This window comes from Strongylocentrotus purpuratus, unplaced genomic scaffold (genome assembly GCF_000002235.5).
Source record: "Strongylocentrotus purpuratus isolate Spur 01 unplaced genomic scaffold, Spur_5.0 spur5_scaffold_10, whole genome shotgun sequence".
Lineage (NCBI taxonomy): Eukaryota > Metazoa > Echinodermata > Echinoidea > Camarodonta > Strongylocentrotidae > Strongylocentrotus > Strongylocentrotus purpuratus.
In genome coordinates, this window is record NW_022145595.1 from 23,703,498 (window position 1) to 23,719,578 (window position 16,081).

Sequence of the window (16,081 nt, forward strand, 5' to 3'; positions counted from 1 at the left end):
CAGTCTCCAGAGCATTCAATTTAAAGGCTTTCCAGACAGGGTGAAAATGAACACGAAGGAATTTGTAATGGAATGCAGCAATATTTACATTATATGGTCCTGTAAGGCTTTAAAAGAAATGTAATTAGTGTATATTTAGTCAAGTTCAATGTAGCATAACTACGAAGAGTAAAACGATATTATAAAATGAAAACAAGACAGTAAGACAAACAGTATTTACACTAACAATCAAGAAAATACAAGCACAAACAAAATAAAAATGATAATACTTTGAGAAAAACGACATAATAGAAATAACACTAATGAGAAGTTAATCGATATTTTATCAATTTTCAAGTTATAAATATGAAATCATATCACTGGCTTCTATTTCTTGAGTCTCAAGTGAAAGATACCTCGTAACTTCAACTTTGAAATGTGAATAGTTTGAATTGCTTCTAAGTAGCATTACATTCTTCTACGCCGGATGAAACAGCAGGAAACGGGTTGGGGAAATATTGATACCACACGTTTAAAAAAATTCTCTTTGCTTAAATTTAGTCAGTGTGTGCTTTGTCACACACACACAAACAAATGAAAAAAAATCAATCAAAGAGTATAACAATGAAAACTGACATACTACAGAGATTTATCTTGCACTCATCAGAGTACATCGTATGAATGATGAGTCGAAAAAGCTTTCAACAGTGTGTCTGTAATCATTGTTATTCTTCGATTTTGCAGTAAAATCATTTGTTTAAATATCAAAGAAAAAAAAAATAATTCAATTTTGTTTTATTAAACCATTTCAAATCAAAAATAGTATACAAATCATGCGTGTATGAACATTATTGATACAGTGTAAATGGTCAGGGTGCCACTAAAAGCCAAGGCTTTAGGCTATACATATAATCACACGACGCAAGAAGTATTAAAATTCATGATTATTTTACGTATTTACATACTTCTTCGAAAGAGGGACGTTATTAATGTATTGTATAATTTCTACTGTATGCAGGCAACTAAAATATATCGAGAGAATGGACATCTTCTTATTCGTTTAGCTATTACATGATAAACAATATAATATTAAACATATCGGCCCATATTAGAGTTTAACGTGGAGCAGAAATGTATACACACCACCAGGAATGGTAATATAGAGTGTGACATGGATTACAGTGATACTTTGATAAAATACAACTTCTGGTCACAAGCAAACGCGAGCATGTCTGGAGAGAGGGAAACCAAGTAACACCAACTATAATCAAACGTCAGATTAAGTTCATTGAACTCAACTCTTTCCTTCAGGTTCAGACCATCAAGGTCATAGAGCCTGATCACCACGCTATAATTCTCTTCATCAACACTCGCTACATACACCCTGTCCTGCTCATCCAGGGCAGCATACAGGTAGACATCGTTTGGAGATTGTAGAGACTTACCAGCATTCCCATCCCTGTCATAGACCGTCACCACGCTTGGATTGATACAACATGAACTTGTGACGATCAAACCCGACCTGGTGGCAGATACCTGCATCGTATCGTTCTGTTTTGTTGGAACAGTGTGTTTGAGAGTGGATCCAGTCGGGTCATAGATATAGACTTTCTCCTCATTGCTAACGATGAGGATTTCATCTGATGGACTGCTGTTTAGAGCGTGTTCAGAGGCACTTCTATTCAAGTGGATGGTTGATTTCCTGGATCCATTCGGAGAATATATGTGTGCTTTATTGTTAACCGTGGGTATGCATAACGACCTGTCTTTTTGAAACACAGGATCATAACACGTCATGTTTTCTGGTATGTTTGCATATTGGTGCGTTTTACCAGCTGAATCAATGATATCTATACCCTGTACCTGAAAATATCCGATAGCCGCACTGTCATCAGAGTACGGGGTCATACCACACATCCGTCCCCGTAGATCTACACACTGAATGACTTGCAACTTGGGATCTGATTCTGAGATGCTCCCGAGGTCCAGACGAGTATAAATTGCAGGATTGAACCTCTTCTCCTGTGCTTTCTTCGTGATGGCTGCCGCAGAAGTGTGATCAGTAGCCTCCTTCAGCATGGCATCCAGCTCCTCACAGAGCAAGGTATGAGCAGACAGACTGTCTGTCTCAAGATGACCTAGTCTGTCATTAGCTACCAGTGTTATTGAACTACAAATACTCTTGATCCTCTGTCGATCCTTGGATTTCAAAACGTTGAGGTCATCATCGAAACCCCGCTTTACTTCATTGATTTGCTCGATGAGATTTCCATGATTTTCTTCAAGCTCTTTGGCCTTGATGCTGTAGGCTTGACTGACGTTGTCCAGTAGTTTCTGTACTGCAGTGTATACTTCTTGGCGTTGTATTTCAACATTCTGAATGTTCTTCTCCAGTTCTGTCTTCTTAGCGGCACATCGCTGGACAAGGTCGCTCACCTAAACAAAATAAATAATAGAGAAATGAAAATATAATTTTCTAGCATGAGATATATGCTACAGGCTACATGGAGTTGGTTTGAAAATGAGACACGGATTTCGCACGCGCCTGAAGTTTCATCCCTTAAAAGTAATACAAAGTTTTGGTGTGGAGTCATGCATTTGGTTCAAATTTACATATTGGAAGCATATGCGGTCCTACAATATTTAGTGATCATTGTCGCTATTGAAATCGAGTCTAAAGTTATGAAATTGTAAATAATAAACTCATTATATTGTATAGCTCCCTCTCAAGGTCAAATTATTAATTAAGCCATAAAACAATGTTTATTGTCTAAATTTGACCGATTAGCTATTCCCGTTCGAAAATTATATATCACAACTACATATTCTGAGATTTTCATGGTCGCAGTTAGCGTTGTACGGCCGTAGGTGCTATTTGAAATTCATCAAGTTTTACCGGGAGCACCGGTAAATTTTAAATTAAATTTTTCTCGAAACTCGGAAGTGTTTTAGTGGCTAAATTTTCTAATGCTTATTATACATCCAGAGGGGCATCCACATATATCAAAATAGTACAGAATCACTATCCACCCAATTTTCAACATTTCCCAAAACTTTGTATTAACTTTAAATGGTAAACCACAACACGGAGGCGGTTACGAAGAGATTGAGAGTAACAGACAAACAGGGAGAGCAGAAAAACATATATGTATTGTCAGTATTGAGTGCTTCGTTTTTATGAAGCATTCACTTTAGGGGCACTTGTATATATTAGATGCCTTGTATATTTTGATTTTTAATTGTTGAAAAAAAATGAACTGAACGAAACTGAATTGAAATTGAGATGATGATACCAAGTACCCCATTTGTACCTTCCGTGCTCCGTAACCGTTCCATTTTTTTTCTTCATTTTTTTTTTTTTTTTTTTTTTTTTTGGGGGGGGGGGGGGGGGGAGAGGACACTTACAAGGATATTTGTTAAACTAATGTATAGCTATGAAATGTAGCTACGCTTATTACCTCCGAATAGCCTCAGCACCATACAACATTTCTCATTTCATTTAAATTTTATTGATATTTGTCAAATATAGAGTTTTGAATCTTATCAACAACACAAAAGAGGGAAATAATTTGCTTTTTTTTTTGTAGTATTGGATTGGAATGTAGCTTTTGTAAGCATGTGTTTTAAAGTACAGAAGCAGATTTTAGACATCTGTATATTGAAGCATACTTTGAATTATTCATTTAAAAATGACATAACATACTTCGTGTAAAAGTGTTTTCTATAATATCAAGGATCATATAGCTCGACAGAAACTTTACTAATACGCGAGGGAGTTTAGCGACCGAACGAAATAATTGCATCAGTGAAATTGAAAAGTGTAATCAAGTACTGTTTGAAACACAACGGAAAATTCAAGCCTACTTCAAAATAGTGATTTGCGTATTATATGCGAGCAACATAAAGAGCTTCATGTCTATTGAGAGGGTTGCCAAAAGTGTTGTCCCATCCCTTTACTAGAAAGTAGCATTGATCTTCAAACCCCATTCGCTTCAAGAGCATATATAGTTGGCAGGGTTCGTACAATGATAAGAAACATTCCAATTATCAAAACTGCGAGGAAGCCTACTGACACAACGGAAAAAGATAGTGTTTAGGAAAGTTGAAACCATAACTTTAGAGCAATTCAATGATTTTCTAATCTGCAATTTTATCTAAAACCTGTTGTGCTATTTTCTTGCGAGCCGGGTGGGGCCTTTTTTTGCCTTCTCCCCATTTTAAGAGGAAAGCTGTACCCCAATACCGTACGGGGCCTTGGTGTAGAGCACTTTTGTATTTTATAACCAAGGAAGATTACTACAGTATATACATCACAGTTAGGGGCTACATTGAGGGTTTCAACATGGATTACTGAAAACATGAAAAGTCAGATCATTGCATGTCATGTTACAATTTTGTATCTATACAGAACTATTCACATTCAAACGATATACGGCGAAATTGTGTCTTATAAACGGAGAAAATAATTTATAATTTAGCCGCCACTAAAACATCGTCAGCCTCCTCGCTTTGACGCTTTTGGAAGAAAGGGTACATCTATCAAAATGCGAAGGAGCGTAGCGACCGAGAGAACTTTAGAATTCGGAATAGTGATACATTGTTTTTTTGGAATCTCTTTTTTATGATTATACTGCGAAATTCATGTCAAAAGTTTTTGTCTGGCAAGAGAGGCGGGAAGGTCAAATCGTCCTTTGTTTGATAAGGTATTTGGCCTTGTTGATGGGGAGGGGGCAGAAACTATTTGGCTCCACGTACCCCTGATAGAGGGAGAATCTGCTCCCCTGGTTGCGGTGCATTTATTATAGACAGGGTATGTATATATATACAATAAACACTGGGTCTGTTAATATTCGAGGGAGTGTATGTTGCGACTGCGTGGAGAAAATGTTGATTTTAGGATGCCAAAAATTACTTTTCTAAGCACTTGAAAGCTTATTCTCATTCAAAGGAAATTATTGTAATTTGCCTCTTTTTTTTCCTTGCGAGGGGGGCCCAATGGGCTGAAATCAATTGTGTCCCCCACTTGAATATTAATTTGGGGACATCAATCCCCTGCCCCCACTCCATCCCCCACTTCCGGTGCCTATCATCTATCCGAATTGTATGAGTACTACTTTTCAGGCCTTAGCCAAATGCAATTATTTTTCGTCAAAATAATAACACTTTTACCTTAAGTCGTAACTCCTGCTCGAAGTCAGCCTGATTCTCGATGTTGTGATTTTTATGACCGACGATCACGCACTTAAAACAGACATGAACCTTACAATCCTCACAAAACATATCTTTGTTCTCTTGTTTGTGGATGCAGCACTTCTCGGATACATGGCTAATGCTGACCTTCCCGTTGTTGATATCCTGTATAGATACAATATCGTGACCTTTATAGGCTATAAGATGTTGATGACAATCCAGACACTTATCACAAATGTAGTTATTACATGTACAGCAGAATGAGACAGCATCTAGCTGAAACATGCAAGCCGTGCATTTTGGACGCATCTCAAGGACAGCGTTCATCCCTCCACACTTGGCGTGGTAATTGTCTACAAGTCCGTTGACAGTCACATTGGTAAGGAAATCATCGACACGGTTCACAGACAACTTAGTGATCTTCCTGCAGAGAGGACAGATCATATGATCGAGATCCTGGTGGGACAGGTCATAGTTCTTGAGGCATTTCCGACAGAAGGTGTGTTCGCATGAAGTCAAAATGGTTGCCTCGTCGAAGATATCAAGACACAGTGGACACGTCAGGTTCTCTGAAGAGCTTGGAGCTTTCTCTTCCTCGGTCTTCTCAGCCATATTTTGTACAAATGTCTAATTTCTGGCTTATTACAAACACGAGCGCATTCTACGCCTATTACATCCAAATGATGTCCAATAACAAGTGCGATCGGCTAATATGTGTACTAACTAGAATTTAACAGTCAGTTCATGCAAGCACAACTTATATGCAGTGACTTAACAGATTTTACCAATATGAGTCTACGGCTCTACGCAACAAGTGCGTCCTACTCCTAAATGCATGTACTGCATGTAGTTCTGTACCAAGTTCGTACGTTGATCAAAAATCGAAAGAGGTGCACCTCGCTTTCATCAAAAGTATTAATTCTCCATTCAACTGTGTACCTGCATACAAGTAAGGTTACAACTAATAGTAATACTTGTGTAGATCTTCTGTGAATACAATGCAATGTATGCATCCTATAAATAGAAGTGGGTTTTCCCACGGAGAATGCGAGCAGCGTATAAGCACCTTTGAACTTTATGGTGGTATATATTTATCGTTTCTGTCCATAGAGGGAGACTTGTTTAGGTACTCTAGTTTTCAGTAGTGTCCCTTCATTGGAGATCCACTCTAGTAGAATCCTCGATAATAGAGCAATTTTCTTTTCTTCATTCCTTTGTTTGGAGGGGTGAAGGGCGGTAACCACACTTATATGTCTCTCCTTCTTTCTGCACTATACTTCCTTTCATTTCTTTCATTCTCTTCCCTTTTCTCTGTAAAAAAAAATCTCTTAAAATGTTTGCGTATTGAACGCTACGAGGCTACACTTATTACAATGCAGTATTCGCCTGAAGAAGAAAAAATTCACCACTTCTTCTCGTATAAAAAAAAAATCATAACTAAGACATTGTGAATCACGTTTGACTCAAGAGCTAATAATGAGAAAAATTATATCATATACAATATGTATGCCATATTGCATGGAAAAATGCCGGGAAATATGATTCATTAAAAAAATAATGTAATCAAGGTAATCATAAGAGTTCTGTTTGCGATACTGCATTTGGGGGGAAACTGTCGAGAAAAAAGAAGTGAATGGGTTGTTTTGGAACAGCAAAAAAGCAAAAATAAGTCTGAAACTTTGCTGGAATCATAAAATGTGTGCAGTGTTTTTCCCTGGTTGTGATTTTCAGCAAGATCGATATCAGTGTGTTATTATTTAAATGATTAAAAAATCTCTCAATAAGCGTACATAATTTGGCCTAATACGTACTGGATAATCAACATTTCTCGATGACACTTTCCAATCGCTTCTGGATTGTTTCTCTTCCTCTTCATCCTCCTATTCCTTCTCCTCCTCCACTTCCTCCTCCTCCTCCTCCTCCTCATCCTCCTCCTCCTCCTCTCTCCTCCTCCTCCTCCTCTCCTTCTCCTCCTCCTCTTCTGCTTTTGTTTTCTTCTTCTACATCCTACATCCCCTACTGGGCGAGTTTGTGAGGGTATAATCATGGTATAATGTAGCATTGCCGAGATCATTATACCCCGTTTAGATCTATATAACTCGGTGTCATACCAGACACATTTCTTCTCAAACGCAAGGTAACGAGCGCGGGTATACTGTATTAGGCCACTAGTGTGTGTGATTCCATCCCTTTCTTTGTCCGTTTATAACTATAAAAAGAAGAAAAAATGAAATGAAAAATGAAAAGCACGTAACTAATTCAGAAATTAATGAAGAGATGAAATGCTTTCCATTAAAGCCCATTATAATGTAATTGAACAATCGCTCATCAGCTTAATGGAGGTGATGTAGATTCAAAATCACCTAAATTAAAAAGGGTAAAATATTGATAGCATAAATTCCACGCCAAATGGCGAACAGAAGCCATGACACCCTGTATGGTCTTATAATCAGATATAAAAGGTCTCATTGTCAAAACGTTTTATATCTGATAATATATTAATGCGGTACTTACTCCTTGATAACAAAATTAATTTTGTCGAAGAAAAAATATTAGTAATCAAAATACCCATCAATCACGCTTCAAAATGTTATTATTCAATTCTGATTTAAGTGCAAGTTAATTTCAGTTTGCTATTAACCGGTAGATACAGTATGGTTTGCAATAAATGACCAATCAATTATAAAAATCCACCCCAAAGTACAGTGACATTAACATTAAGCTAGATCAAATTAATTCGAAACAATTTATGGCGGATCCGGAATCCGAAAGAAGGAGGGGGATGCATGTGTTGAAAATCGTAATCGTCTAAGATCCCTCTAAAGCGATGTACATAGCATACCACTATTATTATTATTGTATGGGGGGGGGGGGAGTACCCAATGGAGGTCCGCTAGTTAGCCAATAAAAAGCCAGAAGCTCTGGGAGTGTTGCAGCGCATGCGCCAGTCTTTCCGATTTCAATTGCTGTAAGCAGTCAGGTCTTTTATGTCGGAGTAGATACACGTACCTCACTTTCATCAAATGTTAATACAACATGGGCATGGAAACAGTTCAAACTGGGGAATGCTTCGAATTAAAAGAAAGAAATCCTTCTCAAGATGAGGAATCTGTGGATATGTCTTCAAGATTTGAAGACGTTGAGAAGGCCCTCTTTGCTGCAATTGAAGAGGGTGACGAGGTAGCAGTGGAATATATCTTGCAAGCCATCAAAATTAATCAACTTCAGAGGGACTTTCGAGATGAAATTGGGAGATCGACATACGACTATGTGATAGAAGGTGGATTCGTGCGTAAGAAATCACTTTGCTTATTATATAAGAATGAATGTCATCGTCTACTCCGTTTTTTCTTTTATCTTTATTTTACTCTATTTAATAACATCATGTTTTTGGTACTTTTCTTATTTTGCTTTTGTGTAATTTCAAAACTTCATAATTATGTAAGCATTGGGAGACAACCAAGCATCCAATGGAATTGATATTTGTATTATAAATGTAGCTATCATTATCATTATAATTCTAATTTAGAATGATATGAAATTTTTTATCTAAACTTTCTCCTGCGGCGCTTAGCAATTTTGGAGAGTTTACTGGATGCAGGGATCCCTTTAGGAGACGCCCTTCTGAGATCCATCGCCGCATCGTGGCATGAAGGAACCGTGTTTATCTGCAACTACGTCATGACTCTCCCTCCAGAAGTAAGTGAACTTCTTCTTAAGAACAAATTTGGAGTATTTCCTCCTTTAAGACAGTTGAAAGAAAATGAATATCACTTCAAGAAATAATAATGAAAGGAATAGGCCCTGTGGGTTATCATGTTTACATTCGTTTTATAGTTTGCTGCTATTCAGAACGTTCCTATATACTGTGATGCTAATACTCATCATTTTCATTTTCTTTTGTTTTAAACTGCGTGTATTAACACACCATTGTCATCTGTATGTTATCAGATATATATGCTTGTTAATGTTTGACAGGGCCCCAATGGAAAACAGCTCGTTACTGTTTGAGCTCTTTCACCGTGTATAAATAAATATAAATAATAAAAAATAGAGTATATCTATCTCATGTTAATATCAAACTGTTTTTATATAACGTTTACACAAATAATTATATCAGGTATGATACATGACTTTACGTAGCCATGATAATAGACGTTTTACTCCTCAGATTAAAGTCAGTACTGTACCTCATTTTATATTTTATTTAGGATAGGGAATCAATTTATGAATGTCGGAGCAGAAATGCCGACTTTCATCCCGAGATGTCGCCGCTCAAACTCGTCGCCATGAACAATAACTTTCAAATTGTCGAGGTACGTTTCAAAATCGCAACAAACATGGAGAAAAAACGAGAACGAGAGAGAAATATAAGATTGTATAGAGAGAAAAGAAAAGAGAGAGAGAGAGAGAGAGAGGGATATATATATATATATATATATATATATATATATATAAGATAGAATAGGAAGAATGGAAAGAAAGAAAAGAGGCGAGGGAGAGGATAGAGAGAGAGAGAGAAAGAGAGAGAGAGGGGGGGGGGGGTAAATACATGTACTTCAATGCGGGTTAAGGATGTCGCCTTTTGAACCCGGTATGTTTATTGGAATGTAGTTCTCTACAGATACAAAGTTGCCATACGTCAAGAACCGGTAACAACATGGGGCAAGGGGGGACGTCCCCCCTTGGCCCCATGTAGCTACGTCTGTCATGAACACCTACCATTGACAACATACTACACATACAGCATAATTAAAACACATTACTGTGCTTTTTTTTCTATATTTTAATCAAACGTATCTTCGCTCTAATAACACTGAAATAACAGGTTCTTCTTAAAGCCGGTGTGTCGCCCCTTGCCAAGCCCCAAGCGAGTCAGAAATCGACTGCAAGTCTCACCGATGTCGTCAGTCTGCTAGACTATTATCGAGCCGTTTCATCAGAGGCCTACCTGGGCCTTGCTCACCCCGACCCTCTGGATAACGCGTTTAGATTGAGCCGAAAGCTGAGAGAGCTGGGAAACGACTGGGAGGAGTTTAATGCCGAATTCTTCAGAATGGCGGAGAAAGTAGAAAGATTTTCAGCATCACTGTTAAATCATCTCTCATCTTCTGTCGAGGTAACAGAGCCATTATACCTTCAAGTGAATGAATGAATGAATGACTTACTGACTGACTGAATGAATAAATAAACAAACAAGTGTTAAACAAATAATTAATAAATGGATAAAAAGATTTTTTTTACAATTATTTTATCCTCACCTTAATTCCAGCTTCAGACGCTTTTCACGCAAAGCAGCATCCCAACCAGGAATCCGATGTCAAAAGTAGAGACAGCTATCGCTTATCAGCAGAAAGATGTAAGACACTTCAACTACATCCTTTTCTCTTTCCTCACTTGTTCACCCCTTTTCTCTCCCTTTTCTCATTCCATAAGGGGGAGAAAATAGCTCCATAGCTCATATAGCTATATAAGGCACCGCCTCATAATTATTTTCTGCATTTGAACATGTTAAAGCTGCTAACACATTGAAAATAGGAAACAGAAAATGAAGCACAATGGAGAAGTCACCTTTATAGTTTATAACATCAAGGTTTTTTCAAAGGAAACTTAAAATATGCCTGTAAAAATACAATAGGCATTTTTCGTAATGTAACAAAATTTAATGCATACACCTTTGTGAAGTGACTCGATACGAATTATATTATCCACCTGATACTAACAATAATTGTATCTCTATGGTCAGAAAGTGAATAACATGCATTAGTTGTTGCAAAGTAGGACAAACTTTACATTTTGGCTTGCTCTATCTAAAAACACGTAATGTAATGCAATCGTTTCTTTTTCACTGCCTCTCTCTCCCTCTCTCTCTCTCTCTCTCTCTCTCCCTCTCTCTCTCTCTCTCTCTCATTCATGTCTCTCTTTGAATTCCAAAAGTTTGTCGCGCATGCGTACTCCCAAAAGGCCATGTCTTTCGCCTTCTACCAAGTCTTCGCATCGACATCGAACCTTCGGCTGGTTCTCATGACATCGCTGCTCGTGATCGCCTACCCATTCATCAGCGTGGTCTTTTTAGCGTACCAGGGAGATGTTCTCACAAAGCTTCTCAGAACACCGTAAGTTATAAGAAAATCTAGAAGATATTAATAAGAATACTACAACTACTAATAATATTGATAATAATTACAACAATTATTACAATAATAATAATAATCCGTTCTTAAACACTGTGAATGTAGTAAAACAAAATGTAAAACACTCTCTGCAGTCACACTATAAATAAATGTGCGTATGCACCGTTTTTTCCTGCTGTGTCCACACTCCGCCTCACTGTATCACACACTGTGTAACAAGGTACGAATATACAGTCGGTGTAAACAAGGTCTGTTCATACTGTCAACATTACACAAAATCAGCAGTCCACAATGATGCATACGTACTGTCACTACTGTGTTAATTTTGTGACCACACCTCCTTTGTTTTGATTGACAGGCACATCAAGTTATGGATGTCCTTTGGTTCAGACGTGACTCTCCTGATCTGCGTTGCTCTCAACTCCATCTTGGATAAGCAAGATTATACTTATCCAATCCTCTGCGTCCACGTTGTCATCTTGGTGCATTGCATAGGTAAGAAATAATACCTTCATGAGCATAATAATAATGATAATAATAATTATAATGATGTTAATAATAACAAAAACAACAATAGAAATAGAAATTATAATGATAAAAGTTATCATTAATATTATGATCATGAAGGTACTATTTCATTATTTTCACTGTTCTTTTTTAAAATGATTATAGAACAATATACACATTAATAATAATAATAATAATAATAATAATAATAATTGTAATAATAATAAAACAATAATAGCAATAATAACAATTGGATGTTAGATAGTGCTCAGGTCTGGGAACTTTCCACTATTGGTTCTCCATTATTTTACCCTGGCTTTAGTAAGGCTGTCATTAAAGCACTTGAGCACTCTAAGGGTTTTATTTCTGCTATATGTACCCATTTACCTCATCTGGGTGGAGTGTGTCAAACTCAAATGTATATTAAATCTTGCCCAATGACATTCGTGCTTCGGCAGGGATTTGAACCCCGTACCTTGTAGTTCACAGCCCGGGGACTTATCCACTAGACCCAAGGCCCAAAACTCCTATATCATCATTGTAATCATTGTTATTCTCATTTGTATAGGTTTGGTTTGGAAGCACGTACAAGAAATCTTCTCTCGAGGTTTCATCAAGTTCATCAAGTACTACATGAACGTAGCGGAGGTTCTTATTGTCACGCTGTGCTTTGGTTTCGTCACCAGCGACTGGATTGGACGTGTGCAAGTATGATTATAAATATATATATACAGTGAAACCTGTCTATAAAGACCACCCAAGGGAGACGAAAAACGTGGTCTTTATAGGCAGGTGGTCTTTATGTACAGCTTCCATTAGTACATGTTTCAATGAGAAACCATTTTCAAGGGAAACAACCAATGTGGTATTTCTACACAGGTGGTTACTAATGCAGGTTTCACTGTATATATATATTTACATATACATTACAAATAATTCAATTTGGATAATCCTCCGTCACGGCAATATACAAACAGAAGGAATTGAAATACAAAAAAAAAATCATTGAGAGTTCACTTCTTCTTGACCAGTTTCAACTTATTTCGTCAGATAGTGAATTCAAAATCACAAATAACACACAAGTGCATCAAAGTAGGCGCCATTTTAGCACAATACGTTTTACGCATTGTTTACATATACTTTGTTGCACCTGTTTTTAATTTAATTTATAACATCCTTAAAAAAGCCCAAAAGAGCCAATAGCCGATAAAGGGAGGGAGAGAGAGAAAGAAATTTAAAAAAAAGTGGGGAGAAAAGAGGGAGTCATTTTTGCTCGTCGCTAGCAGTTTTGAAAAAAAGTTTTTGGTAAAAAAGGGGGATGCAAGTATAAACAGAGATGATAAATTACTGTATTTTGTTTAATGATCCGCTAAATTACCAGATTATTAAGCTATAATGGCTTCATTTATCAAGCTTACCGATGAGTTAAATATTAGCAAATTTGCAATTGGGCTCGTATTTGAGTAAAAAATTGGCTCCGAACTGGTGAAGCCTTGTAACTCTTCAAATGGTTTTAATCAAAGGGAAATTGATTCAAATGTTTTCATTTGTTGCAAGTATGATATGGTTTTCTGAGGATTGATTAATAATTAATCTAGATTAATTGAGTGCATATTTTGTAACAAATATATCAAGTTTTATTCTTCATAATTATATAAAGTATTTTTGTTTTCTTTGCCTCATATACAGTATAAACTATAATATCATTGATCACTACAACTCCGTCAATTTTTAAAGAAATGTTATTAATACTAAATTGATTCTTAGCATGATGACAAGTTACAACGGTTAGAAGTCGAGACCAATCTGACGTCACAATGCACATCTTGGAGCTGCGCGGAGTGGAATAACCCTGTCATTGTGTCGAATGCTTTGTGTGGTGAGAACTGAATACTATCCTTAAAAGGCCGACTAACTTCAAAGCTTAGACAAATTTGGAACTTAATTTTCAAAGTACAGTATCGTCCATTTAATGAGTAAAAAAGACGCTGTTTACGCCCTGTATCATCAAAATCGTCATCATTATCCCTTGTCCCTTGTACAATTAAAACCGCTGTAAATATAATTTGAAGCCAAATATGGATTTTGTTGGTTTTGTTATAATATTGCAGTAAGAGGAGAAAGGAAAATCAATTCTATTCAATCGTATCCTTCATTGATCAAGTTTTATCAACTTTAATTGCAGGTCTTGTTGTGATCCTGTGCGTATTCAGAACATTCCATTCGGTCGTCACAAGCTATCACGCCATCTTCGTCATCTGGAAGTCTACGATCGGAGCCATTCGGGACCTCGTGAGGTTCTCGGCAATACTCGGCGGAGTTCTCGTATCAGTTGCCGTGGGAATGAACGCGATGTCTCTATCCGAAGTAGGCATATTTCGTGAGCCATGACGCGGAAAATCATTTCGTCTTAGGGCATAGCACAGTTGCGAGCTCACCTCGGGCCACAGTTTTTACCGTGCCCCTCAAAGCAGCAAATTCGCTACTGACTTCTATTTTTTTTTTTTTTTTTTTTTTAATAGTTTTTTTTATTGCTTCAAATCAAAGATATTTACAATCGTTGTTCATTAGGCGGTATAGCGAAAAATGTTGCCTGGGCATTGTTATCCTTCCTGTAAAATCCATTAACTAGGACACCATGAATGCGCGCAGTTCTTTGTTGAATTTATCACATTTTCGAAAGCATTTTAAAGGGGATATTTTGTCAAAAAACACATTTTTGAGAACCACATGGGGGATGCGGTATTATCGGTATGTAAGACAAATATTGACCGCTGAGTTTTAGGGTCATGGTTAAAACTATACGTCCTCGGTGATCTCGAGCCTGCACTATGTCCGTCGACTTCGTCTCTTTTTGAGATCACGTTGGGCTATAGTAATTTTACCGTACCCCTCAAAGCTGTCAATATTTATATAATATACGATAGGGTATATATATTACAGATTAATAGTATTCTATTGGCTGAAAAGGTGTCACGTAACACTCAACTTTGAGCATGTAATATTTGTAAAATACTTTGAACGTAGCACATTCTGCAAATTAACCTAACACTGTCAAGCCTAATAAAAAATAAATATTTCTTAATAGTATAGGACAAAATCTCTTTGATAGGACTAGGCTTGCTCGAGTAGCCAATAAAAATGTCCCATCGACTCGATCCTGTACGGCTCCTAACGGGGTGGGCTCGACTTCAAATAATACACACGCCTTAGACGTTGCACGTTCTACCTCTATACAAATATGTTGAATTAACAACAATTTGGATTCAGACTTCCCCGGAATTCATCAATATTCAGTATTATTTAGTTTCTTCTATTGCTGCCAATCCTTTTTTTTTTTCTAACATCATCTAAAAAGTTACAGAGACACGTGGACTTTCATTTTTGTGCCGATCCAAACTTTAAAGATGACATTCCTTTGTCTGTACCTCTTTCGCAGTTCTATGCTCAGCCGTCGCAATGCCGAAATGGTTTAGCTGTGGAAACATGCTCTATTTGGGATGAAAGATTCATTACGTAAGTGTGGCTGTGTTATTATCAATCTCGCAAAACCAACTAAGAACCAAACTTTAGAAAAAGGTCAAACATGTGCGATATTTCTTTAATTGCATGTTTAAAAAGTAAGCCTAAGTCGCGATGAATATTGGATACGTAAGGAATAATAAAACATTAATAACTTTATTTTTTCAATTAATAGTTTATTATGATGCTATTTTAAGAGATACAGCCATTAACGAACAGATTCCTGTCATTCCGGTGATTGCAAACTATTGCACACGGGGTAAACAATAGGGTATTATAATTGCCCTGGAGCTGATTTTTCGAAAATACGAATGGTTCTTCTCTCTACAGTCTTCCAAAGTCGATGTCGACTCTGTATTGGGCACTCTTTGCCGTGCGAGGGCAGACGGTGAGACAATCGTTCGGGGACGATACCGTCTTCGCTCTCATCTACTACGTCTTCTTCGCAGCTTACTTCATTCTGGCGGTCGTCCTCGGGCTCAACCTCTTCATTGCCATCATGACGTCACAACTCACCAAGGTGCAGGTAGGACGAAGAGCCTAACTGATTATTCATAGAGGTGTCGTGGTCGAGTGGATAAATTATGTCACCGGACTGTGGATCACAAGGTCCGCGGTTCAAGTCCCGCCGCGGCACTAATGTCCTTTGGCAAGACATTGATCTACATTTGCTACTCTCCACCCAGGTGTTAAAATGGATACCCGGTAGGATGTTAATGTGGTTGGATTAGCAAGTTGCGCTTGTAAAA

The 16,081-nt window shown here is 37.3% G+C and overlaps 2 protein-coding genes across 2 annotated transcripts; one reads left to right on the plus strand and one right to left on the minus strand.

Annotated features, from left to right (window-relative positions):
* Positions 1 to 466: 466 nt before the first annotated feature.
* LOC100891704 (tripartite motif-containing protein 45) lies at positions 467 to 5,899 on the minus strand. Its single transcript, XM_003728017.3, has 2 exons — positions 5,149 to 5,899; positions 467 to 2,415 (listed from the first exon to the last, which is right to left on the minus strand). The coding sequence occupies exons 1-2, from the start codon at positions 5,779 to 5,781 to the stop codon at positions 1,156 to 1,158; spliced, it is 1,893 nt and encodes a 630-aa protein (XP_003728065.1). The 5' UTR covers positions 5,782 to 5,899; the 3' UTR covers positions 467 to 1,155.
* A 2,306-nt stretch (positions 5,900 to 8,205) lies between these two features.
* On the plus strand, positions 8,206 to 15,876 carry LOC594542 (short transient receptor potential channel 5-like). The gene is made up of 11 exons (XM_030979176.1): positions 8,206 to 8,461; positions 8,744 to 8,868; positions 9,998 to 10,237; positions 10,442 to 10,528; positions 11,134 to 11,285; positions 11,662 to 11,798; positions 12,379 to 12,518; positions 13,578 to 13,689; positions 13,996 to 14,177; positions 15,250 to 15,326; positions 15,663 to 15,876. The coding sequence occupies exons 1-11, from the start codon at positions 8,206 to 8,208 to the stop codon at positions 15,874 to 15,876; spliced, it is 1,722 nt and encodes a 573-aa protein (XP_030835036.1).
* Positions 15,877 to 16,081: the final 205 nt, after the last annotated feature.